The sequence below is a fragment of the Calonectris borealis genome, chromosome 19, assembly GCF_964195595.1.
Source record: "Calonectris borealis chromosome 19, bCalBor7.hap1.2, whole genome shotgun sequence".
Classification (NCBI taxonomy): Eukaryota; Metazoa; Chordata; class Aves; order Procellariiformes; family Procellariidae; genus Calonectris; species Calonectris borealis.
Genome location: NC_134330.1, coordinates 10,074,711 through 10,101,377, shown reverse-complemented (window position 1 = coordinate 10,101,377; position 26,667 = coordinate 10,074,711). Strand labels below are relative to the sequence as shown.

Here is a 26,667-nt window from a genome sequence, read left to right as displayed (position 1 = left end):
GACCACGCCGCCGGTCCACGCAGCCCCTTTTCTAATGCTTTGTTCAGCTGAGCTTTAAATGTCCGTGGTAGACGCTGGGTTTTCAGGAGGAGGTGAGCGTAAGGTGTAGCAGGGAATAGATTTTGCAGTTGCTTATGCAGCACCATCGAAGACTCGACAGCTTCATAGGCAGTGTTTTATAGGGAGCTCTTCTCCTGGAGCTGAGCTGCAGCTAAAAGTATGTTGCCTTTTCCATCCTTAAGCCCCCCTTGAACTGCCAGCAGGACCTGACTCCGTACCCAAACGCTCAGCCCAGCTGCAATTGCTGAAATGAGGTAAACCCCCAAGGGGCTCTTACCCAGCGCTGGCGAGGTGCGGTACGCACCACGGTTTACCCTTATTTTCTGTATCAAAACGTTGATGTGGCTGCGCAGGGCCCGCAGCACCGTTCTGAGAGGCAGAGCAGGCAGCCCAGGCGGAGCGGTGCTGCGAGGGGGCAGTCCTTGGCCAGGGCTGGAGGGCAGGGGCAGCCTCACAGCAGCAGTGGTCCCCTGGACAGGGTTCAGGGACAAGGGGACGTGACGCTGGAGGTGACCCGAGGAGGAGCTGCAGGGAAGGTGACACGGGCAGCAGCAGTGAGCTGCACCGCTGATGGGGACCCTGCAAGGTTTGTTAATTTGACAAGAGAAGCTCAAATAGTCCTGGCTGAAAAAGCCATGAGCAAAAGCCTCTTTACATCCACATATCCAGGCTTTCAGTCTGCATAGAGACTTACAACACTGTACGTAACACTAGGTGTCACAAAATTATATGAGTGCTTTAATTAAAGCCTCACAGTAGTACTGGGGGAGGGTAACTAAACCTGTTATCACCAGTGGTGAAACTGAGCCGTGGTTGAAGCAACTTCAGTTGGATCACATATTCACACGTAGGGATTCAGAAAGCGGGGTTTGGATTCCCCATCTTTTGCTGTAATTGGTGTATGGCGTTGCCATTTCTCTTCCTTATCATTGGAAACAGTCATTGTGCTGTTCTATACCCAAGCACTAAGACCAGAATGACAATAGCAATGGCATAAATCTATATTCAGGTTTCTCACTATAGTAGATGCCCCCTGTTAATGAGCTACCGCATCTCTGTGGTCAAGGAGACTAATGCTTCCATTGCAGGAGTCACAGGTGCTATTTTAGGTGACCGGAGATTGTGTCTAAGTGTCCAAGCCCTCTAGGATCACTGGTTCAGTCCCCAGTGGGATCAGCAAGGGCTTTTGTTTTTCAAAAGAACAGAGGTTGAGTCTATCTTAAAGACTTACAGAGCATTTGTTTTGCATGAATTTACCCAAGACGCGTCTTGATTGCATCCAAGTAAGCGTTACGTACATCGTGTGGCACGTTTTGCTCTTGAAGGTGCAGTAGAAGTCATTAGTACCCATAGTAATTATTGTTGTTGCTATTGCTTTATTACAGCAATATAATGAAGTATGAGTGGAGATAACTCCTGCTTAAACTCAATTTCCTCTGCAGGACCAGAAACATTGGCAAACTAATGAAGGGAACCAACGGTGCTTTGCGCTCGAGCTGGCTCTGTGTCAGCCGCAATGGCAAGCGCAGTTATGTTGCAGCCAGTTTTGAGGAGGGGGAAATCCTGATAAGTGGAACTAGGATTTTACCAAATATTTTTGTCTGCTGGCTTTTAACTAAAGCTGCCTCCTTTCTGCTACGTGAACGTGCTTCATGTCCCAGCTCCTGGTCAGATGAAAGAAGTCTTTCTCCTGAAGATGCCTGTGTAGGAAGGGCAGTGGGTTAAGGCAGTGGATCAGGACATGGAAATCGTATCGCTGTGTGATCAAACGGCAGCTTAACCTGGTTGTGTGTTGATGCTTGTCTCTGGCAGTTGCTGAGTAGAGTGATGTGAACGCTTACTCAAAACCACAGCAAATTAGGTGAGTGATAATTGTTTAACACTATGGGATAAAGATTTAGGACTCTACAGCCTCGGGCCAGCGTGATTTGCTTTCTGTGGGGTGAGATATTGTCTACAGCGCTTATTGCTTTATTTGTATAACGAGGGAGAGAGAGCCTATGCAAAGTGGGTTTTGCTGACTGTGCATTAGCAGAGGCCCCTCTCCTTTTCCTTGTGCCTCTGTGTGTTAGATGCCAGGTGCAGGCAGTTGGAGAGGAGAAACGCCAAAGCTGTGGAAAAAAGAGCCAATGGCTTTAACGCTGCCGGCTTGGTCCAGCCGAGCGCGGTTACAGCAATATACTTACTTTGGCGCTCTTCCCTCGGTGATGTCAGCAGCGTATGAACTGAAGATGGGGCCATGAATTTTTTTAGTGCCAGCAAAGAGCTGAAAGTCTGAAACATCGAATAGGTAACGAGAGCCGCTGTCCTGCGCGCGCTCCCCCGGGAGATTCACGGGGGAAGGCGGCTCGGGGCAGATGCTCGGCCCGTTGGCCGTTCTGGTGAAGCTGGAAACCATTGCACTGGTAGGTCCCCAGTCTGCATCCTCTGCGTGCCTTTAATGGGGCCAGTCTGGGGAATTGGCTGTGCTGCACCATGGTTTTGCACGCTCCTGGGCAAGATGTGTTGAGAAGAGCATTCATTATGTTCTGAATAGGCACAAATAAACCAGGCAATACTGTATCAGCGATATTGTTGTGGGGGATTGTTATTTAAAACAGCGTTTCATCTGGAAGCTTTGACCAGCTCTTTGACTGGAAATCAGCTGGGTTTGTTATTGTGCCTATGTTTAAATTGTGCTTTCCTTTTAATCTTTCGTCTACATCTTGCATTAAAAATCCACTTAATTTTATGACCAGAAGATGCCCTGGCTGCTCCTCCTGTAACAACTGCTTCACCATCAGATATGCTATAGCCATTAAATCGACCCCTGCGGTGACCTGCATATCTTTAAGCATTTAAATGAGTTCTACAAATTAGGCTTTTAGGATTAGTCATCGTAGATTTGCAGCATCATTGGTGTGTTGCCAAGGACCCCAGTTTTGTCACCATGACTACTACTGCAGGGTTACCGAGAAACACAAACTGCAGGAAAGTTTATTAAACAGAAAATTCACGTGCCAGCCTGTGAGTGGGTGAACGGTGACGATGCACCCGCTGCGGCCAGGGGAGCGCCTGGTTGCTGATACGCAACGCAGCCCGGAGGTGGGCATCCAGAGGAGAGAAGGTGCTATTATCCACCCAGGGAAAATCACCATCGTATGTATTTCTTGTATTGTCACTTGTGCCTGTTCAATAAATACTGTGTTTTGAGAAGGTGGGGAGGCAGTGGGAGTGTGTGCTTAGTCCATGGAATGCTCTAATCCTGTGGGGATTGTCCCTTCCCAGGAAAGGCTGTCCCCACCGTGGGACATGAAGCTGCAGGAGGGGTGATCCTACAACGAAGCATTTGTAATGATAAAATCCTCTGCTACTGTCTTGTCAGATCAGTGGGCATGAACTGTCAAGTTTGGGGCATTTTTTTTTTAAACCTGAGCACTGAAAAACAGGATGCTGTGGTTTGTCTCCAGCTGGGAATATAAAACCCAACTCTTCTCTGCTGTTGCTTCCTTAAATATATGCCTGCCTTGTGCAAGGGGAAGCTCCTGGCCCCTGTATTCACCTTCTTTTCTAGACCTTCTTCAGACATGTGGGAATTAGGTCTTTAGAAATAGGACTGCTGGAAGCTCCTAAGTGCCATCCCTTCAAGATCTGTGCTCTTCTATCATTTGAAAACCCAGCCCCGTAGCTCTTCCCACCCCTCACCCCAATGTCTTCTCCTAGGATATCTAACACGTATATGCATGAGTTTGCTTGGGAACTTATGAAGAGAACATCTGCATTTGGTAGCTGCACCCTGGCATGTTTTTCCCCACACTGTTGATATACATGGCTCTTCCTCGTGTAGTCTTCTCCTGTTCCTCAGCCTCACCTGACTGTTTCACAGGGGCTTGGGACCAAAGTCGTGCTCCTGCCTGAACCTCCTGTCCTCTCTGGCACACGTCCTGGACTCTCTTATCGAATCCTCCAATAAGGCAGTGCCAGAAAACATCAGGGGATGTTCACTGACACCTAATGGAAGTGGGATCTAAGTTATGAAATGTCTTTTATAGTCCTTGGAGGGAGAAGGAGATCCAGGGAATGGTTCTTAGCTCCCCATCAGCTTTGCAGGCACTTTCTCCTGCTCTAGGCAATGCTGATAAACCGGGCGTGCTTAGTGCTGGGCAGGAGTAGAGCCTATTCTCAGAGGGTGTTTCTGCTCCTGCATGAATCTGCCTCTTCCATCTCACTCCATCCCTTCCCTCTCCCCAGGACCTTCTCGCAGGTCTCGTGGCCAAGCATCTCTGTAAGGTTGGCTGCCCCGTCTGAACGTGGGATGCTCCCTGTGCTATTCCACCAGCTCTGGGCCGCCAGCTTACCATCTTGGCGTGGAGGTCTGAGTGGGTTTTTTGTTTTTGAAAGAGATTCTTTGAATTCAAAACACAGCAAATTCCTGGCGGAGGCAGCTGATGGATCATACTCTGCAAGGGCTCTGTGCCTGGGACTTGCTCTTCTGTGGTCCTTCTTTGACCTTCCAGCAACCATGCCAAAAACCTCTGTCGTGGGTTACAGATCAAAAATACATAAATAGAATGAACCAACATGCTGGGGTCAAAAAGGGGACAAATGCTCCTGATGCCAGCTCACATGTGTGGCCTGAAGACAAGTTGCCTGTCCTACAAGCCCGATACTCACTGAAAAAGGGGCTGGTCGGGAGGAGAGAGCATTGCTGTGTCTGCAGAAGCTGGCATGCTTATGTGTTATATATAGGAGCATGTATATAGATGCACACAAGTATTATATGTTTACGTGCTAGCAGGCCACCACAACCCAACTGCTTCCTCAGTTTGGAGGTTTCCCACTTAAACCATTCTGGTTTCCCTCGTATGTTTTGTTTTTACCTCTAATTTCCCACAAATGAGCAGTCGGGGAGTTCTCCTACCGCTCTCCTAAAGGTTTCCTTCCCCTGAACTAAACTGCTTTTGCAGGGGATTTTCACTTATGCAGTAAAGTGCTTGTTAGAGGTCTGTGTGGGTGACTGAACGCTATTTGCTTTCCAGTGTCAGTCCTGTTCCATATTTGTATTTGTTTTGAATGTTCTGGAGAAATAGAGGAAAAATACGTTTTTGCTTCAGACCCATCTCAGCGTAAGTGAATTTTGTGCCTATTTCTTCTGAGGCTGGCTGCATTGATCTTATGGTTAAGGGAGTGGAAATAAAGAAGTAAAATCCTGAGCTATCGTAATCCTGTTTGGGTGAACTGGCTGCCTCCGAAGTATACAGCCTGGTGTGGAAAGCATCTCATTTTTAATTACTACTAATGCTGCTGTTTCGGTGGCACTTAGCGCTGGATTACCCGAAAGCCTGACTGTCTCAGGAACGCCAACATTCTCTGTAAGAAAGTGAGATTTGCTCATATGCAGAGAATGAGTCTCTCTGCTTTGCTGGTTTCAACCAAATTTGCTGGAGGCAGAGGAAAAGCTCTCAGGGATCTCGGATTCCTGCAATTATTGTGCAAATGGGTGAGTGGGAAATGAGAGAGGTATTGTGTCCCTGTTCACCCTTTCCTGCTCCAGGGAAAGGTCCCATATTACACGTCAAGGGGACCAGGCTTCCTCGCGTGCATTGCTCCCCTTGCATCGTGCTCCAGACAGCAGATGCCAAGGAAAGGGGAGCCAGTGGTGGGAGAGCGGCTATTCCTGCCTCATCCCGTCAGCATGAGCCCCTCCTGCAGCCTTCTTCTCAACCCATTAATCTCTTTTTTTTTTCTCCCACTGGCAATTACCCTAATAATAATAGAATCAAATGCTGAAGAAGAGTTGAAAATGCCATAGCATCTCTCACAACATACTGCCTTGGACCTGGTCCCTCGAGCAGGAATTGCTGGGAGACTTTGGGTGCTCCCTTCTAGTATGATGTTGTAATCTATCAGTGTGTACTTTTGAACTGTCTTGTTCTTTGTCGCTCAGGGTAATAATTACCCAGGCCATTTTACCTTCCAAATGCTTTGCAGCGATTAATCACTCATCAGCATTCCTGAAACGACAGGGTTCGTATCCCCATTATATAAATAAGGAAAGCGAGGCAAAGAAGGTAGCAACACAACTTCATAGGAAGCGTCTGCTGCTCTGGGGTGGGTCCGCTTTGGGGGTTTGATTTGCAGCCTGTTATTTCCGAGGTGCTGAGTCCCAGCACCGCCGGGCTGAGAGCAGCACTTGCGCAAAATCAGGCTCTGATCAGGCACCTCAGGGTGGGGAGAGGCTTTTGAAAAATTGCCCCTAAATTAGAAAGTTGATTTAGGAGTTGGGCCTTAGATCAGCTTTCTTCCAACTGTGAGGCTTGTTTTTCTGGAGGACTCTGCGGGCAGGTAGGAGGCGAGTTCCCAGCGAAGCCGGCACGGCGGGAGGACGGGCAGCAGTTTGCAGCCTTCCTGCATCATTTTCACAAAGCATGAAGCTAAAGTGTTACCAGCAACCTGGAACGCAGAGGGGGCTCAGGTTTTGCCAAACACCAACCAACCATGCAGAGGCAAGAAAAAAAAACCCTCCTCTTTGCTTCGTTTGCAGCTCACCCTTGTATCCTGGCCACTTTTATTCCTGGTTTCTAGCCTGCCCTCCTCCTGCATCTCTCTGTATCCTGGCGAAGGAATTGCTGTGATCAAATGTTAACGCTCAGGAAGATCTAGCTGTGAGCAGCAGCGCTCGCGTCCTGCTGTTTAATTTTCCTTGTCACGGGCTACAGCCATCGGTGGTTGGGGCAGGCTGACCTTCCTCCCCGCGCCGGCCGCAGCTTCTCCTGCACCGGGCTGCGGGGAGCTGTGCTGGCCGTTGCTGCCTGCCTCCCTCCCAGCGCCAAACGTGCGGTGTGCCCTATCTCTAATACTCCTTATCAGGGCCCGGCTTTGTTTACTTGCATAATTCCCTCAGTGCTTTATCGGATTAGCGTGATTTCAAAGTGTTAAGAGCATCAGGGCCTGAAAGAGTTTTGCACTGGGCTTGCCTTGGCCTCTTCAGATTAGATGCAAATACATTCGTGATAATCGAAAACTGTTTGGACAGAGGTGGTTTTCTTTCATCCTCGATTAATAATAAAAGCACGGAAATCTGTTAGAAAGGAGCAAGGCTTTAAAGCAAGTTGCTTTAATCCTTGTTATGTCTTTGGTATCTGGCTTTTTAGTGGGTTGGTGTGCAGGAATGGTGGAGAAAGCCCCCACGTCCCACAGCAAAGGCCACGTGTGCTTCCCCAGGGAGAGGGAGTGATTCCTGCTGGTCCCGGCGGGTTGGGGAACGAGGCCCGTCTGAGCAAATGTCTCATTTCTCCTGGGTGAATTTGGAGATTCGTTTTGTTTAGAGAAGGGCCATGAAACAGGTTACACTGGAGCCAGCCAGTCATCCCTTCTTCCCTCCCGCCTCCTTCTCCTATAGCAACAGTAAAGCACGCTATGTATATGTAAGCGTTATAGACCCACAGGAAATAATGAGATTTTCCTGTTCCTAACGGTGGCAGGAATAATCAGACCAGTATCTTCGTAACATCCAGAACGACGATGGTTTTTGGTGTGGAGCGTGGCTGGAGAGGGCCACCCAGCCGCTGCGAGGATGCTCGCTGCTCTGAACGGGGCTGGTCCTGAGCCTCGCGCAGAGCTGGGCAGAGCCCTAACCTGGCTGACGCCTGCTCGACGTGTTTCCTTTGTGGCTAATTTGCACCTCGTGCCCATCCACGTACCTAGCGCAGCTAGGATCTGCTTACAGAGTAGTTTTGCCTTGCCTGGAGTGCTGGGTACAGCAGAAAATAGGCTTGTGGTATAACCGGGCACGTATCTTTAGCCCCAGCCAGAAAAAATTTGCTCTGCTTTCCATGTTCACACCACATACCCATTCCCAGTATCCAGCTCCCTCTTGTCCCCCTTTTGCCTGGTTGCAAAAGCATCCAACAGCCGCATTCATACTGTAGCTTGGGCTCAGCCCGAGCCAAGCGTTGACTTTTGTATCCAGAAAGATCTGTTGTTATTCCTGCCTGCTCTCACCCTTCCCTCACCACCCTCCCCTAAAATTCCCACCCCTCAGCTTGCTGAATAATTCCAAGGTGCTAATTGCCCCACGCTGCAGCTGATCCATTGATCTGGAACACAAACAGTCTCGAGGTAATTTTCTGTCTGAGCCAGTCTGGAGCTTACGCAAGTGCTGGTGTTTGTTTCCTTGTTTTTAATTTCCTGCAAAGAAAAGCTTTTGTGTTGCTCTCGACAAGATGCCTGTGCCTCTGTCGCAGTCGGCAGCTGCTCCGTCAGGCCACGTGGGTCTCGAGGAAAATTGACACTAACGATACCCCTGTCTTGTGTAATTGAAGTCTGTGGGTGGGAATTGAAAGTCCTGCTCAGTCGTGTCCCTCTGTCAAAACTGTTAGTCTGTTCCTTGAGGTATCAGGTGGCTTCTCTTGCCTATCTTTAGTCCTACGTTTGGGACAGACTGGGAGCAACTCGGACTCTTTGTGCTGTTAGATGGATGCTTGTTCTGTTAGATCGATCCTTGGAGGCAGAGGTTGCTGGGTTGCTCATCTCGGAGGATTCAGACATCCCTTTCTGTAACAGCTAACCACGAGAAAACAGCGCTGGGTAACTACTAGCCGCTGAAAGTGCAGCATGCGTCCTGCACAGCAAAGAGTTAATTTTCCTATGGCTATTGCTTCCAGCAGCCGTCAGCAGAAGCGTTGTGCCTTTGCAGGGTTTGATCCGTCGAGGGGGCGGGGGTGCTCGGATGATGTAATGTTAGCAACTCCCGGGGCGCGGGGAGTAGGAGGCTCTGCAAAAATAAACTCATCTGCATTCATTTCTCTCCCCGGCTTGCATGCGCAGGTTCGGTTTACCTGGAGGACCTGCACTCGTACCTTTTAAATAAAAGCAGTGGTTGTTTTGCTAACCAGGGAGGAGGACAAGGTTGGTGTGGCGGCTCTGGGCAGGGAGCAGGGCAGGGGGCAAAGGGGAGCAGGCAGCCCGGGGCTGTGGGGCTGCACGCAGGGAGGTGCACCCCTCCGGCGCAGCAGCGTCGGGGAATAAAGTGCGGAACGAGCTTTGCATCCCATTTCTGGGAGCAGGCTTGTCTCCAGGTGGTGCGTGTGTATAGGTAGAAATGAGTAGCAGTTGTCTACCCCTGAATCCTAAGCGGATTTTGAAAAGTCAACTATAACATAACACCTATCTCCCTCCAGAGAAGGAGCCCCGTTTTACAGGGTCAGAGAAGGTGCCCGTGGCTCAGACCCCTTTTTACGAGGTGGAGGACAAGTCTAAGGCGTGCGTGTAGCCAGGCTGGGGGGGGGGGAATGTTTGCATCACTTGCAGTCCCGGGCTGGCTGGTAAATCCCATCCCTCTGGCAGATCTGTCGCTTTGGCAGGAGGGGAAGGTTTGCTCTCAGCCTGTGCCTCGCACCATGCCTTTGGAGGGATGCTGGCTCGCGCACGCTAAGCCACAGCTTTAAGGATTTCAGCTGTAGAAAAGGTAGCATTTCTTGTGCTGCTGTTTCAAAAGCATCTGCCTGAGTGAGTGTGTGCAGCCCTCGCACCTACGTACTTGGCTTTCCAGAAATGGTGAAGGCTGATGACACCTCTGGAATAGTTTGGCACCTCCCAGCCAAGGAGAGATTTTCCCAGTTCAAAGTACTGAAATATCCCCTCTGTCTATCCACAAGTTCACAGATAAGGTAGGAAAGGGGAGGTAGAAAGAAAGAAACGTCTCACACACTGGAAACTGAGCTGCTGCGAATTCTTTTCCCAGCACCATCCTGTGCCACCTGCGTGCCCGGCACTGGCAGGAGATGGGGACGGAGCAGAGCTCAGCTGGTCTGCTGGCCCTGGGAAGGGTCTTTGGTTTTTATGATGATGGGCTCAGATGACAAGTGGCAAACAGGTATCATCCTCACGATGATGGGTTGGGTAGCCAGCACTCCCAGGTTTCTCTCTGGTTTGCCCGCAGACATGCAGATATGTCTGCACTGCCCTGAAAGTCCCTTTTAAATGGATGTAACTGGGCGGTGCTTTGGATCCGTTCTGTAGTCTTATAGTGAGCTGGGAACGCCCAAAAGATGGACCTGGGTGATCGTCTGTCATTGGACACTATTGAAACTGCCTCTGGTCTGACTTAGCGGTGTGTATCCAGAACATCTCCAAAAAAGACATCTTCTACTCCACATCTTGTAACTGGAACAAGAGGGGGGGCATTTAGAAAAACAACTTCCAAAGTTGGAGAGCTTCACATTTTTGTGTACAGGTACTTGCCTTGCAGAGCCCTGCTCTAGCATTGCTGTATATCAGAGACCACTCGCGTGTTAAAAATGGCCTTTCTCATTCACGTCACTGCCTTAGCCACGTCTGTGGCTCTGGACGTGACCCAGGGTGCACGCAAGACTCCGGCTGTGTTTCAAGTGGCGGCAGAACGTGGCAGAACACTTCCAGGAACAGCCATTCCTTGCACCCGCCGGGGCACAGCTTCACCGGAATTTTCTTCTTGCCACAACCTTCATTTCGGGGTCGGGCTGAGGACCACAGTCAGTCTGGGGCCTTCCAGGAGGCCGGGGAAAAGCGGTCACAGCAGCAAAATCCCTGCAAAGCCCAGTGCATGTACTCGTCGGGTACTGAATACTGAGCCAGGGATTGGGCACGTGAGTTCGCGTGGGTCGTCAGAGATTTGTGCTGGGTGAAGCAGCTGGGGCTGGTAGATGTGCAGCAGAACATGTCACTGCTTGGGTGTATCAGTGGTTGGTGCAGGACAAGCAGAGGCTCCAGGCAGTATTTCTGGCCTCTGCCTCGAAGGCTGCAGTGCAGCACTTAGCGGTTGTCGAGTTCAGCTCTCCATCGGGTCGCCGCAGGGGTGCTAATTCTTTGCTTGAAGATGGGGAAGCTGAGATTGGGAGGAATATTTGCTGATTTTAAAGGAAATATATTGTGCTTCACATGGCTGAAGATCTCGCCTGCAAAGGGGACTTGCATTGCAAACACATTCTTTCCCCCCTGGAAAATCCTGGCCTTTCATTAATGCAAGGGGATCCAGCTGTTCTCCAGATGCAGACCAAAGGAGTCACTTGTTTTGGTTGTAGGTTGGAGCCTAATGGAGGGAGAAAAAAGCAACTGCTTGGATTTCTGCAGCTGTTGCTGTTTTTCCTACTTCACAGCAAAAGAGGAGGCATGGAGACCCCTCACCTTAGTGGCCCAGGCACTGCTGGGGATGGCTCCGAGTGCCACGGTGCTGCAGACACAGGTGGCTTTGGGAAAACTGCATGAAATGAAAATACCAGGAGACAAATAAAGGGGAGCTGCTTCCCTTAAGTGCACTGGGATGGGTGGCCAAGTCACATCTCCTGAGCTTATTTTGGGTGCTGTTACTGTAATGCCCAGGAACCACAATGCTCTGTGCTGCCAATATTTCACATACGTATTGCAAGAGGGAAGGACTTTAGCAACCAAATACTCAATGTGGAAAGGAAACACAGGTAAGGGAGAGAACCTGATGTGCTGGAGGTCACCTCACAAGCTAGTGGCAGAGTTAGGCAGGTAAACCATGCCTACTGGGGCCAGACTGCTGTGATGGACTCACAGCACCCATCTGCAACGCCGCAACCCCTGCCGCTGCCCCTACATCCGTGCCTGCGGGCTGTCTCTGTCTGGCAGGGACAGGGCACCTGTGAAACAGCCTGCAGCTCTACTTACCCCTAAGCCAGCAGCCAGCCGGGCAAGGAGTGTAAAAAAGTCTGGAAGAGAGAGAGATGCTGTTGCTGCAGCCAGAAGAGTCTTCATCTTGAGAACTAGCTGCTCCAGGAAACACCAGTGCTAAAATGCTGTGGGAAATCAGCAGTTTCATGTTTTCCAACATGTAGTTGATATATACTCTGATGCCGCCATATTTAAAAGAGAAAAAAGCAGTGGGAATAAGAAGAAACATATTTCACTTATTTTTCTGAATATTGATGAAAGTTAGCATTATGTAGGCTCCCCAGCACCTCAGCGCATATTTTCAGTTACAAAAATCTTCATACCTGCAGCATACTGTATTCATCTTTTAAATATTATTGCTCCTTTCTTCCATAAAAAGCTTCTGTGAACTTGTGCAAATATTTGCTTGCTGTTCAGTGGCGATTTGGATAGTCACCAAATCCAGGAGCACGGTTGTACAAGCGAGCTGTGTTCTGCTGGAGGACTCCCTGCCGCAGGCAGCTCCTGCTATAACTGAGTGCAAACCCCTTGTCCGCAGGCCCTGGGTGCTGCAGGAAGGAGGGGACCCACATCTCCAACTTGGAAGGGCATCTGTCAATATCTAGATCGTTTAGGTCAAAACCAGCAAGGCAGAGCGCAGTGGGAGAACTTTGCTGCGCTTTCTCTTCACCACCTTGGGGTCAGCTGCTCTTCGGCTTTCTAGATCTGTATGCCGAGCACGTGGCAGAACTGCAGCCCGTGCCGACAGAGGCCTGGGGTGTAGAGACACAGCCCCATCCCTGCAAGAAAAGAGCAAAGTTAAAATCACTCTTGCAGCCACTGGTGTTTCAGTGACCAGGACCAGCTGGGGAGCCAGCAAAAGCCCTGAGGTGCTGATATCCTCAGCAAAGGCATATTTGCTATCTACAAATGATCTTTGAATTAGAATCATAGAATCATACAGGTTGGAAAAGACCTCTAAGATCATCGAGTCCAACCATCAACCCAACACCCCTATGCCCACTACACCATGTCCCTAAGGGCCTCATCTACACATCTTTTAAATACCTCCAGGGATGGTGACTCCACCACTTCCCTGGGCAGCCTGGTCCAAGGCCTGACCACTCTCTCAGTAAAGAAATTTTTCCTAATGTCCAATCTAAACCTCCCTTGGTGCAACTTGAGGCCGTTTCCTCTCGTCCTATCGCTGTTACTTGGGAGAAGAGACCGACCCCCACCTCGCTACAACCTCCTTTCAGGTAGTTGTAGAGGACGATGAGGTCTCCCCTCAGCCTCCTCTTCTCCAGACTAAACACCCCCAGTTCCCTCAGCCGCTCCCCATCAGACTTGGGCTCCAGGCCCTTCACCAGCTTCGTTGCCCTCCTCTGGACACGCTCCAGCCCCTCCATGTCCTTCTTGTGGTGAGGGGCCCAAAACTGAACACAGGATTCGAGGTGCGGCCTCACCAGTGCCCAGTACAGGGGCACGATCACCTCCCTGCTCCTGCTGGCCACACCAGTTCTGATACAGCATGATTGTGCTGTGTCAGATTACGTGATTTACATCATTTACATCATTACATGATTTACATCATTTGCAAGCTCTCAGCCACGCTTTCTCTTTTAGCAGGTGCGGGAGATGTCTTTGCAAATACAATGGCACCTCCGTTATGATGGGGGGACGTGGGCTGGCGGCTGGCTGGGGCTGTGCGGAGCTGGTGAGCATTGCCGGGCTATGGAGCACTCTGGCCAAGCCTGGATTAAGCAGCGGTGCTGGGTTGGACCTGATGTGTGCTCAGGCGCGTGTGCATCGTGGGCTGTCCGTCCGCCCTTTTGCTTCCAGGAACACGTAACGTGCCCAGACCAGAGACCCAGAGGCTGCACAGGAACGGGTGCGTTTCTGACACAGCACGCTTCTTGCCTCTGCTTCTTCAAGTTAGAAAAAGCAGCAGACAGTTTTAACTGGCTTTTGCTGGCTTTTTGCATTCACACCAGGCTCCAGCAACAATATTCACTTTATTTTAGCTCTTCCCCAGGAATGGGCTTTTCCGGTTCGTCTTCAGGCAGCAAGAGAGATCCTGAACAGCTTATGTTGGGTAAAAGTCCCTGGTTTGTCTCTTCAGTCCCAGTGGTGTGCCAGGCGTATTTGATTGCTGGAACTAGCCCAAATTTCTGTCTGCACCCTTAATTGGGAAACAGGGATGGGGATGAGCAGGGGACTCCAGAGGTGTAAATAGATCAGTCAGCCACATGGCGTCATCTCTGCTCTGTACAAATGCAGTTGAGGACGTGCTGAGCAGAAAGAAGAATTTTAATTAGCACGTACTCCTTCCCAAGCTCTGCAACTAGTGTAAATACGTTGCCGCTTCTGCTGATTTTAACGGACTAGCTAGTAGACTTTCCTGGAAGGTGCCACCCCTCAGCATCTCCTCATCTCGTTCCTCAAAACCCACGTTGGCTGTGTCCATGTCAGCAGAGGTGAGGATCCCTTTGGCGTCTCCTGAGAAAGCGATGCACGCGTTCCTGGATAGGCAAAAAGAAGCAGCAACAAACTGTCCTCCTCCATCAGCCCGGGGCACGGACATTGTGCCTGGGATGTCTTCTTGTAAATGGTTAAAATACACTGACTTCCCCCTCTTTGAGTATGACGTCTCCAGCGCTGTCAGAAAGACTTTCCTACTTTGTGCAGGTACGGGGGCAGATATATAACAGTGGAGAAGCTGCGCAGCGGTCTGCCCTCCCGTCCCTACAGACGTTTTATAAAGGCCTTGCTAGAGAGCTGCTTGATTGTCGTGCCTGCAGAAAGGGTTGTGTGGGGTGGGTGGTGGATGGGGCTGGTTAGAAGGAGTAGGTGCTTTACGTAGAAAGTTTCCAGCTGGTGTGAAAATTCAAAATTGTTTATGGGGCCAGTGAAGCTTTGGTGGATCTGAGACAGTCTCTCCAGTAGCTCTCGAGGTGGCTGGAAATCCTCAGTATTAAATCACTTGATGTCTCTGGTTAGGAGCTATTTCTCTGTCTTTGAGAATGGGGCCTGAAGAGATGCCCCGAGTGACCTCGGTGCTCTTGGAAGCAGGTTTTTGAGTCTCTCAATTTTTATAAAATAAAGGTGAGATGAATGTGTTTATAATTTCCTTCCAGTAAAGGGCTTGGAGAACTCCCTTGCTTGTGAGTAATAACAGTAGTTTCTGTCAGATGGGCATGGGACCTGGGGTCACTGTGTGTAATTCCCTGTGTGTGTAATTTGTCCTATTCACTTGAATAGTGTGAAATTCAAACTGGTCATTACACTGGGTAGAGCATGAATTGAATTGTCAGGAAAACATGAGAAAATTGCACTGGGTATGTTCTCCCATTCTAATGTAAACCCATAAATAGCCTTTTAGATTTAGTTAATCCGTAATTGAAAGAAAATCTGTAACAGCAGACAAGGACCAGTGTAAGATAAATTTCATGTGAGAAAAGAGGGAAGATGGCTGCATTGCTCGACGTGCTTCGGGAGCGCTCCTGGGAGGTGCGGATTTGGGGAGAGCTGGTCCATACCGGGTGCTGTACGAGCGCTGGTTCCCAGGGCTCAGGGGGGGAGACTTTGACAGGCTCTGGGTGCTTGTTTTTCCTTAGAGTGCTTTCCTGCTTCCTTCCTTCGTGTTTTCTTTTTCTTTCTTTCCCTCTGTCTCTCTATCTTTTATGGTCTTGATACTTTACCTTTCAAATCTACCTTAATATCCCCAGAATAGCACAACAGCTTCCTTCCTCAGTGATGAAGGAAAGATGCTTAAAGAGGCCAGAGCAAAACTCCCCAGTTCCTTCCATTCTCACCCTGTTTTCAGACACTTGAATCTTGGCCAAACTCCCTCTCTGGGCAGAAATTTTCCATGCTGCTTGTCTGCCTAGTGCTGATTTTTGCATTAACTGTGAAATGCTTCAATTGTGAGATGTATATAAAACTCAGCTGAACAGGTCAGCTGTTTCTTGAGAACAAGATTTAGAAGTGGGGTTTTTTGTACCCACTTCATAGATAGGAAACTGAGGCACAGAAACATTGAGGATAAATATGTAAAATGTCAAGCTGTCATTTCCTCACTGCAGAGTATTTGAGTTTATGAACCTAACAATGTTCTTTTGACAGTTTTGTGAGTGGGATAATACCTAAATAGGAAAATGAGATGACAGGTTTCACAGCTTCCCTGTTGAGGGAGTTTGGAATAAAAAACCCTCTGTTTTGCATGAGTTTTGCATGCTCTGTTAGAAGAAAATGTCAAAAACACAGAAGCACGCAGTTAGAGATGGCGAGGTTCCCCGGCTGGGGATCCAGCCCTGCAGAGGTACCCGGGCATCCCATCAGGAGCAAATCTGGGATGCACAAAGAAGAACAATAAAAGAGACAAAAATTGACGTTTGATGGTCCACTGTGATCCTGGAGGAACCTGCCGTCCCGTTTGCTAGTAGCGCTCGGTATCTAATGAACATTTGGAGCTACCAGCGCTTCAAAAATTCCTGATGTGCCGCTGGATGAGATGTCTCACTGCTGGCTCATGCCTCTGAGACTGAGCCAGAGTGCTGGCTGCGGGGCAGAGATGCGACGCTGCAGGCGTTGCGCTCCTCGTGTTGCCACTCGTGCTCGCAGGGGTGTCTTCTGTGCCTTTGGCACCCATCACCTCCGGTATTGCCCTCTGAACAGGGTGGCAGCTGACCAAACCATTAGCATAAATGGAAAAAATTGCAAAAGCTGCTTGGTTGTGAGCGCGCCGACCTCTTCCCAGGATGAGCTCGAACTCGTTGGCATGTGAGATGATTTCAGCTGAATCAGAGCTGTGGGATTTTTTTCCTTCTCTTGTGCACAAAAGCATTAACTTTTTGGACCTAATCATCATGTTTCCCATCGCGAAGCCAAGCGGTGTGCTTTCATCTCGCCCGGCTATTGTGCTTAGATAAGTCCCTTGGTGTGGGAGTGCTCTGTGGCCCTCGAATCAAACTGACGCCAAGGACTTTCTGCCTGGCAGCCATCTCGCACCACGCTGCAAACCGCCTGTGGGGCTTGTTTTAGAATTTGTGCAGCAGCGAAAGTCTTTGCTCCCAGTTATTAAGTGTGAAGCTGGCAGTGGATACGTTTTGAGGCGAAAAGAAAGGGTATTTGCATCCTCTGAAAGGTTATGATTTGCATTGTAACATCCCCAAGACGTTGTTGCTGCCCTGCTGGGGTCCCCATGGGCAAAGCTCAGCGGTGGATTGCTTCAGCTCGTCCTTGCGGCGGAGCAAAGCGAGAAGCGGGACATCCTGCAGGGATAACCCTCCTGCTTCCAGAGTGGTGAGGACTGGGACACACAGAGCTGGGCATTGGACTAGCTTCAGAGCTCTTTCTGGATTTCGGCACACTATAGAAACTGAGAAATGGCATCTTTACCCTGCTTTATTGCCTTCCGCACGGCTTTCTGAAAGTGAGAGAAACAGAGTGCTCCATTTCCTAACGTTAAAGGAATGTTTACTTAGCCTAATTTTGCAAAAGAGATGAGACTCAGGTGGTTATCCGCCTCCCACTCTCCCCCCGCCCCAAGATTTTGAGCTCATATGGCCAGTTTCCACGGTGCCCTCAAGGATAAAACATTCCTAAAAAGTTTTCTGAGCAGAGACGTTGAGTTCAAACACCTGCACTTCATTAGATGTCAGGGAAGCCACACCTGGGGGTGCTGGAACCCTACCTTGGGCATCCCAGCCCCCCATGGGCCCGTTGGTGCTTTGGCCATCACACGCTCTTCTCGGCAGCACCCAGCTGCAGCACCCGGTGGCCTCTCCAGCCGCTCCTCAGGGGCTGCGTGATAAAGCCGACAGAGAAGTCAGAAAGACGCCTGGGCTTTGGATCAGGCTTTATGATCTGAGATAATCCCTCATTTCATTATAAGGTGGGATTTTAAAACTGCTGAGCAATGAAAAGCTTCCACTGGGCAGTGGGAATAGAACCCTTTAATAAACATAAAAATCCTATTAAAAATATATATACGTAAACCGTGCTGCCACATAGAGGCATTGGCGACAGCTCTCCCAGTTTATCATGAATTTTGCAGTTGGTAGCACTTTTTATTTTTAATGCCTGACCATTGGAGTCCTGCTATTGCAGGAGCCTTTTTCTCTCTCTTTTTAATACAAGCAAGAGTCTAGCTGTCATTTTTGCAGAGGGAGGCTATAAAAGGTGAAATAAGTACAGTGTAAGGCATCTAAAGGCAGAAGGCTGGTCAAAAAATCCACAGTATTTTTTAATTTCATTATTTTTTAACATTTGGAGTTAGCTGTGGCTGTGAACGTAAGTCCTATAATGATGAATTGAATGAGCAATTGGTTCATTCAGAGTACCAGAACAAATCAAGGAGTAGCACATCACCCCAAGGACGCTGCTGGAATGCAAAAATTTGTGTACTGAGTGCAGATAAGTGCTTAGGAGATGATCCAACATACCACACCAAAGAAACAAACTAGCTGAGCGCCTTCATTTCTCTCCAAGCAATAAATCCATCATATAGTTACAGTTTCACTTGAAAAGCTAATAGGTGTCCTCAGGTGGATATCTGATTGCCGTTAAGTTGGGACGAGGTCCGTGGAAAACAGCTCACAGGGTATCCTTTTGGAGGAAGGGAATAAGTCTCTGGTTGGCAGTGCTTTGCACAGCACGGATCCAGATAGCAATGTGGGTGGGTGAGGTGTATTTCTGCTGTGGAACTGTGCATTTTCCAGTTATCTCCCCCTTAACTGTAACCCTGTTATGAGAAATTTGAACCCACTTAAATTAGGTACAGAGAGGGGGGGGAAAAGTTCTGGTGGTGTTGCACTTTCTCAGAGCATCTTGCATGTTTTCCAGCGCTCCTCCAGAGCAGGAGGACTCTCTCCCGGTGCTTTGCCTCCAGCCGTACAGGGTGCATGAGGCTGAGGGGTCCCCAGGGTGGAAAAATGGAGGCAGAAAAACGTTGCTGTTTTCTCACCGTTATGCAGACCCACGCTGTCAGGCTGATCTTCGGTCAGGGCTGTAAACCTGGAGATTTTCCTTCCCTGCTTTCCGTGGCCATCTTGGCCGTTTGCAAAGACCTACGAGCTGGAAGCTCATCATCTGGCCGGCGTCCTCCCAAAGGTATTTTAAGAGTGCCGCGTGGAGCACCAGCTCGCAGTGCTTACAGCATTTCCTAGCGCTCCGGCGGCAGCAATTCAATCCTTATTTGGGTTTCGGCCAACGTTTGTTGTCCTCGCTGGAAATGGTATTGATTATTTGAGGTCAGGAGCCAATTATGGCCGATATGATACTCACCACCTCGCGTCCCAGGATGACGTGTGCCACGGAGGCTGCTTTGCTTCAACAGTACCTGCCAAATGGGCCAGTGAGGCTCTGGACAGACCTCTGACCTTTTAAATCACCCATGGTGTGAATAAGCAGTTTAACTCATGCCCTAAACCTTATTTGACACGTGTTTGTTGGGTTTGGTTTGAGCAGGGATTGGCATTTGTTTAATATCTCCCTTGGGGGGTGCTGTGTCCTACGCGGCATCTGTCTGTCTGCTTGATGGCACTGCAGATTTCATGCAACGGGGAGAATTTTGGATGAGAGAAAACTGCTGTGCCAACGGAGAGCGGTACCATGGGCTATTGGAGCCCACCAGCAATTGGTTCCTAGCGTTCCACTGCCAAGCAAAATCACACGCGAGAAGAGTGCTGTGCTTGGGCTATCAGGATGATCGCATCTGCGTAGGTTGGTGGGGTTCCATGCCAGGTACCGGGGATGAAATGACAGCTGGAGGCTGTGAGCCTCCTCTGCTTGCCAGCGATGGGTGTGATGACGGGCAGCAAAGGGTGGCTACGGAGCCTGCGGGCAGCTGAGCTGCTCCTGGGTGCTTGCTCCTGGCAGCAGGTCTGCAAAGTGTTAACACAGCAAACCCACAAAAATCGAAAGGCTTCACCCCAACGCAAATTAAAAATAAAGACCCTGATTACAATAAACAAAGCCCAAGTCTGTGACCTCTTAGAGGTCCTTCTCAGCCAGAGGTGAGATGTCCCCTGTGTCAGAAGTGGGAGTGACCTGCGCTCTGATAAACCAGTTGCAAGAGGATCTTGAGAGCCCAACAGAGAGATTTCTGCACCGATCTCGCAGTGCGAGGACGGGGGATGCTGCGGTGCTGAAGCTGTGGAGCATCAGGAGCTCTGCTCTGCTGTGGGGGAAGTAGTGGAGATGGTGGGTGTGCTGGGTTGGTGCTGAACCATGGGCGATTCCTCATTTTGCTCTTTATTTATTACCTTATTCTGCTTCACTGAGTCTGCGTTAACGTTAACGTCTGGTGTTTTCAGCTCTCCTTGGGTTTACTGCGTTTAACAGCTTCCAGGGCAAAGCACCTTCCCACATGGCTTATTTGATGCCATTTAGCTGAATTTGTTGAGCCTCTAGCCTGGGTTCGTTTCATTAAAATTTGGGCTGTACTTCTCCATCTGGCTGCCTAGTGGAAACGGTGTCCAAAATTGGTATTTCAGTCACTTCCTATATATTTTTTTGCGAAGTTAATTGAATTATGAGAGGCAGGTTACTTAAGCAAATGCAATGGCCCCTGTCACACTTCATAGGGCCTGTTGAACACATAAAACCAAATATGATCAACACTTCCCGGTAATTACAGATGCAATGGGCAAATCGGCCTTCCTGCCCCCTGAGGAAGAGGTTGACGAGGTCTTCTTGGGGCAGCTCCTGCAGCACCGCTGCTGCCGGAGTGAAATGCGATGATGCCTCCGTTCACCGTGAAAAACTGCATCTTCCATCACATCCCTGACCCAAAATAGTATTTAAACTGGTATTTAATGAACTGCAGCCAGGCAGGAATATCATCTACTCTGTTTATAGAGAGGGAAATGAGTTGTGATCTCTTCTCGCTGCTGGTAACGAGTCATTAGCGGACTTGGGCACATTTGGGACGTGGCCGCTGCGGGTGGGAGAGGTCGGTGGGCGCAGGACCCGCAGCACGCGGAGCTGCCCGTGCATCCTGCGCAGCTGGCGCGGTTACTGGGGCAGCCGCGCTGCCAGAGGCTTTTGGGGATGAGCTTGCAGAGAGGAAAGGTGTCACTTGACCTTTCTGTGATTTAGTTGCCTGGCTGCTTTAATGGCTTCGGGATGCGGGAAATGGAAGCGTAAATACCGATGACGTGCAGGTGGCCTCGCCTGCGCCTGCCCGCTCCCCGCTCCGTGCTGCCAGGGAGCAAATACATGTCCAAAGAAGGAATATATCTTTTTTTTTTTTTTTCCTTCTTCTTCTTATTTATTTCACAGGCAAGGAGCAGAGGTGGGAATAAAGGAAAAAAAGACGTCAGCTGCCTATTAGATCAGCAGCAGTTGTTTTGAGCCCTAGCTTCTCGGTGCCAATTGATGTAGTAAGCTTTGTTTTGGGGGTGCTTTTCTGATGCAAAGGGCTGGCTGATCAGAAAATGGTATTTTGCTGCAATAATTTTCTGCAAGCAACTTGCGCTGGTCTCTCTGTGGTAACGTGCTGTTGATTAATGCACAAACTTACCCACTCTCCCTGGTGTCTAGTTTTCATTCTATGTAAGCTCTGATTATTCAGTAAAAAAGAAACATTGGCCTATGAAGCTAAACATCAAAATGCAGAAGCAGAACCCTCAGTGTCCCCACTGTTTGCAGTGTGTTTGCTCTGGGTTATTTTCATGCCACACACAATTGAGGTTATTGAGGAGAGCAAAATGAACGTATTTGTTATTCAGTTCATTTTGGGTTTTCAGCGCTGTCGTTGTCTCACAGCAGCGGTGCCTGGGGATTCAGGAGGGGTGAGGTTATGAATTTATTACATGGTGTCTGGAGCTGTACAGAAACAGCTCCCAAAGGTCTCGCTGAGGGAGAAGGAAAGGATGCTGCGTGGAGGAGCCAGGAGTGGGTGGACAGAGTAGGAAACGTGGGTATGGAGACATGAAGTGGCTTGCCTACGGTGCCAGGGCGCTGACTGCAAGAGCAGCAATACTGGGATTTATGCTTTCGGACTGCTGGGCTGCACCTAACCTCTAAGCAAAGTGTGTAGGTTTCTGCTGGGACCTCCGCTGTGTCTTTGCTGGCTGGATCTGTGTCTGAGGTCAGGTTCCTTACGCCAAGTAGATTTAACTGGGATTATGTATTTGTAAGTCTGGATCTGGATCTGAACTGTTTGTTTCTATAATTTGCCAAACCAAAATCCAAAGTCCAGGGAATCTTAGAGAAGTTTATGCCTTCATTCCAGAGTCCACGTCTGGTTTTATGGGCTGTTAATACATTAAGGTTTCTTTAAAACAGTTAATAGTTTGTATTAAGTGGTTTAGCTGCAGATTTTTAACTACTTAATCACAATAGACTAAAAGCAAATGGAATGGAACTGGGGTTATACTTAAAAGATTTCAATTTTCTTAGTATGTGATCACCTTGTAATCTCTGGTGTGTATGTACACCATCCACCCCTTACAGAGCTGTGCAGCTCTTGTCTTCTGCTTTAGAAGTGGAGGCAGCAGCCTGCAAATGCATAGGTACCTGCTCTGCATCTCCCAAGTCTTGGGCTAGTGCCCAGGCTGCTCTTCAACCTCCATCTCAAATCCAGGAGAACAAAATTTGCATTTAGAGCAGGAAGAAGGAAACAAAAGAGACCAGAAAAGCTTGAGTGAAGTGTTTGGAGAAATTGTGTGATAGGGGAGATTCAAGTTAAGTCAAGGACCTCAGGCTGTTTCCACATGGGGAAGTCAGCAGTGCTGGTCACCGGCACCCGAGTGAATGGCCGAGGCTCGTGTAATTCCCTGTGTTGTCCTTGAAAATCTGTATGAATCCCACAGTGGAAGTTGGTGCAATCAGTATATCTAAAAACAGCCTAGTACCAACCTGTGAAGCAGCGTGGGCAGCCCAGGAGGTTGGCTGGATACGTGGGCTCATCTCATTCCTTGCACTGAGGTCTGTGCTAACCACATATGGACCAGGTGGTGGACCTGACTTTCTCTGCCTCTAAAACAAACCTCTGTCCTCCCCCTCTGTCTCTTTGCAGAGCTCCCTTCCTCAGAACACTTGAGCGTGGCCGATGCGACATGGCTTGCCCTCAACGTGGTGTCTGGCGGAGGTGGCTTCTCCGGCTCCCAGCCCATCGGAGTGACCAAAATTGCCAAGTCAGTAATAGCACCCCTAGCTGACCAAAACATCTCAGTGTTCATGCTCTCCACTTATCAGACGGACTTCATCCTGGTAAGAGGACATGAGAGGACCAGGCAGAGTTATCTGCCACCAGATGAAAGTTCAGTTGGGCAGATTTAATGACATTTCTGGGAACAGGTTGTTTGGGTAGCAGCAGAAGTACCAAAGTCTGCTTTCCCCAGAGCTCTGTGCCTTGTAGTTAGGCTCTCTGACATCTCAGGAGCTTCTCCCACGGGATGAGGCATTTGTTGGTATGGGTTATCTGGTGTCTAATGAGAGTGCTGAGCCCACACTGCAGTCTCTCCCTTAATGGAGGCCCTGGCAGCATTTCCCACCATCACTCAGACATCGGTTTTCTGAGAGTTAGAGGAACGTAGTGTCTGCTGTCAGGTTGGCTGATGACGGCCAAGAGACTCCAAAGTTGTTTTGGGGATAGACAGACAGCTGTCTTCCATCTCACACACGTGTGTGCACGCGCACAGGGCACGACCACGTAAGCTTTATTTCCTTAGGAAACAAGGCTGAAGAACAGGCACTGCTGAGTTCTTGAAGGGATGCTGGAAAGGAGGTGAAGCATCTCCCTCTTAGAAGTCTCCACACTCTTTCCACAGTCTTAAAAGCACTGTGGTGCTTAATCCTGCTGGTATTTGCAGTGATATCACCAAATGTGCTTCCCCAGACACGCATGCAGATGGTAATTATCCTTACACACCCGCCGGCTCAAGCAGGAGAGATGTGTCCACCTTTCTGTGCCCCGAGAGTACGTAACCTCCACTGCAGCGTACTCTCGCTCCTGGTGCGTACCGTCACGAGCTAATCCTGTTGTCAACTTCAGGTACGTGAGCGAGACCTGCCCTTCGTGATGCACACGCTGGCTGCCGAGTTCACCATCCTCCGAGTAGTGAATGGGGAGACAGTGGCTGCTGATGACCTTGGGATAACGAATGGATTTGTCAAACCAAAACTGGGTAAGGACCAACATGGGCTCGGCTTGCCAGGCAGTTGGTCTCCATGACACATGGGGGTGAAAGTCTGCCTCCTACCTTCCTTCAGCGTTTTGGTGGATGTTTATCCTGTTGTAAGATAACGAGCTATCTTAACACATGCCTGAGTCTATCCTAGTTCAACCAAGGATTTGAGTAGGTGCTTAACTTTCTCAGCAACGCTGATGAGCTTTGCTGAATTGAAGCCTTTTAATGCTAGTTTCACGTTTCTAGAGGAGACATGCCTTTTGTAGGACAGAAAATTAAAATACACTTCATTTCAGCTGCAAAAATAACATTGTCTGTAGCCCATACTTCCATGTTTCAGCATTTCAAAGGAAAATGGGTTATATAAAAGCTTGTTTAAGTCTTGCAATGATTGATGCACAGAGAATACTGTTGTTCAACTTCCACACTTCAGGATCAAGGCCACTGTCAGCCCAGGGCTGTACAGAACCTTAGGGTGCTTCCAGTCTAGAGGAACAAGCATCAAGCGAAGGGCACAATCAGGAAGAGGAACTACTTAAATACATATGTTTACCTACACACCTGTGTGCAATTTTGTGCCGATAACCAAACAGAGCAGGGATCAGTTCTTATGAAGTGCCTCTCAGCCTCATCACTTGATAGCTATAGATAATCTCGTTTAAGAAAATGAGCCTTATACAAAAAGCATGAAGGAAGGGCACAGCGAAACGCACGTTGATTATGCACAGGTATGCAATTCGCTGTGTCGCTGTGTTTAATAGTTGCATGCCTAAATACCGGCTGCTTCTCAGCTGCTGGCTGCGAGTGTGTTTGCCAAGCTGCTGTGTGTCAGCTGGTTTTTAATTTTTGTAGAAATTATGGCAAAATAGGCCCCCGGAAAGGAGGAAAAGAGGGTATACTGCCAGCAACCACAGCTGGAGAAATGCCTTCCATAGCCCTGCCTTTTAAATGGTGGAAGCCTGAATTTATTTCTACTTTTCAGTTTGTGTTGGCACCTCCTTTAGCTTGCCCCTTGTCTCATGTGGATGCACCCGATGGCCTGAAAGCCCCTACGAGCAGAGAGCTGACCTGTGCCCCTGCGCGCAGGGCAGGGTGCTGGGGAGGATCTCACCCGGTACCCCGGGGAGGACACCGCAAGAACAAGTTGTCCCCAGGCTCCTCGGTCCCTGTCTGGGAGCCAGCAGGGCTTCAGCAATGAGGAACTTTCTTACCACCACTCTCAGTCTTCTCTGCGGCCGCTGCCGGTGTGTGGATAACGTGTCCGGTGGGATGTGAACCTGCTGCAGACGTGGCTTCATATTGTGTATGTCTCTGTGTGTCTCTTCCAGTTCAGAGGCCTGTCATTCACCCCCTTTCCAGTCCGAGTAATATGTTCTGCGTCACCAGCCTGGATCCAGATACCCTTCCCGCTGTTGCTACACTCCTAATGGATGTCATGTTTTACTCCAATGGGTAGGTCCCGGCAGGGAGACGGGCTCCCGGGGGAGCTGCGGCCGGCGTCTGGAGGCACAAATTGACATTGCTCCTCCAGGATGCCCAGGGATCTGCTGTGGCCTTACGCTGCTGCGGTGCTCTGCGCTTGGGGAGGGAGGTTTCACAGGCTCAGGAGGGTTGTCCTGACAGGTGGAAGCCAAATAGGAGATTGAGGGTGCCCCAAGACATCCGCTGGCTTTGGAAAGCTGAGCCTTTTCAGATTTAAGCTAAGAGTAGCAATGTGATCAATGTGCGGCATCTCCACGTATGACCGGGGGTCGTACGGCTGGCTGTGCCTGTGGCTCCTGGCCCCCAGCCTCCTGCGAGAGGCCCTTGGGGCAGGGATGGAAGAGTTTTGTCGATTGTGGGGACTGGCATTTTTTTCCCTTGCAAAATCAAAAAAATGAAAAGCAGTATAATGTGACAGGACTCAGCCGCACTTCCCTAAGTCAGTGTTTGAACATTTCTGGTTTCACTGGCTACATCTGCTTTAAAAGCCTTGCTTTGCTCTTCTAGCCGCAGTTAATGCTGTTCTCTTCTGTTTCTTCAGAGTAAAAGACTCGGTGGTGGGCAACGAAGACTCGGGACATATTCGCTTTTTCTCCTTTTCTCTCATTGAGGGTTACATCTCCTTGGTCATGGATGTCCAGACACAGCAGAGGTGAGCTTTGGTCTTAGGGTCTCCTGGACCCCAAAAAAGCACCTGGGATGTTCTCAAAGGAGCAGGAAGCAGCTTAAGCTCCTCCATGTTAATTCTTGGGAGCCTCATTGCATGGCTGTCATGTACCCTGTCACTTTTCTGAGTGAAGTCTGGCATGTTAGTTCCAGCTCCTGAATTTTGGGCTTGTCTGTCCAAGCCCTCAGTGAAATCACAAGCCAATGTAATGTAGGGTTATCTCACTTTTGAAAGGGGAACACTGGAGTAAAGGATTCTGACCTTTTTATTCCATTGTTCAGTAGTTGTGCTTTTAAGAGCAAAACCTCCAAAAATCTGGTGTACGTGGTTGAAGTTTTACTGCTAAAGGCCAAAAGTAGGGTGGGGACGTCAGTGATGCTGTCCTCCCGCTTTGCTTTTACACGTCTGGGCTTGCTGCGGAGTCTCGTTGTGATGATAACGTACTGAGTCATCCCTGTGCAGCGGGAGCCCATGACTCCTTTGTTGGGCAAGGAGAAAATCAGCTAGGGAGCAAATATCAGCCTGTTTGTGTGTGTGTGTGTGCTTCTGCAGCTTCACATCACAGAAGGCTGGAGGTCTGGAGGCTGGACAGGGTGCTGCACCGAGATGCAATGCATAGATTTGCTTTTGACACACAGTGCAGTGTTTGGTTTTGATTCTTGCCTGCCCTAGGGACTTGTTTTG

General features: G+C 49.4%; 1 protein-coding gene across 1 annotated transcript in view; it reads left to right on the top strand.

The window, feature by feature from the left end:
• The window catches only part of CASTOR2 (cytosolic arginine sensor for mTORC1 subunit 2), a 124,260-nt gene that overhangs the window by 90,340 nt on the left and 7,253 nt on the right, over nt 1–26,667 (top strand). The window contains exons 3-6 of the mRNA XM_075169016.1: nt 22,721–22,914; nt 23,699–23,831; nt 25,163–25,286; nt 25,858–25,968. Coding sequence (XP_075025117.1) covers nt 22,721–22,914; nt 23,699–23,831; nt 25,163–25,286; nt 25,858–25,968 — 562 coding nt within the window. The remainder of the gene's footprint in view (nt 1–22,720; nt 22,915–23,698; nt 23,832–25,162; nt 25,287–25,857; nt 25,969–26,667) is intronic.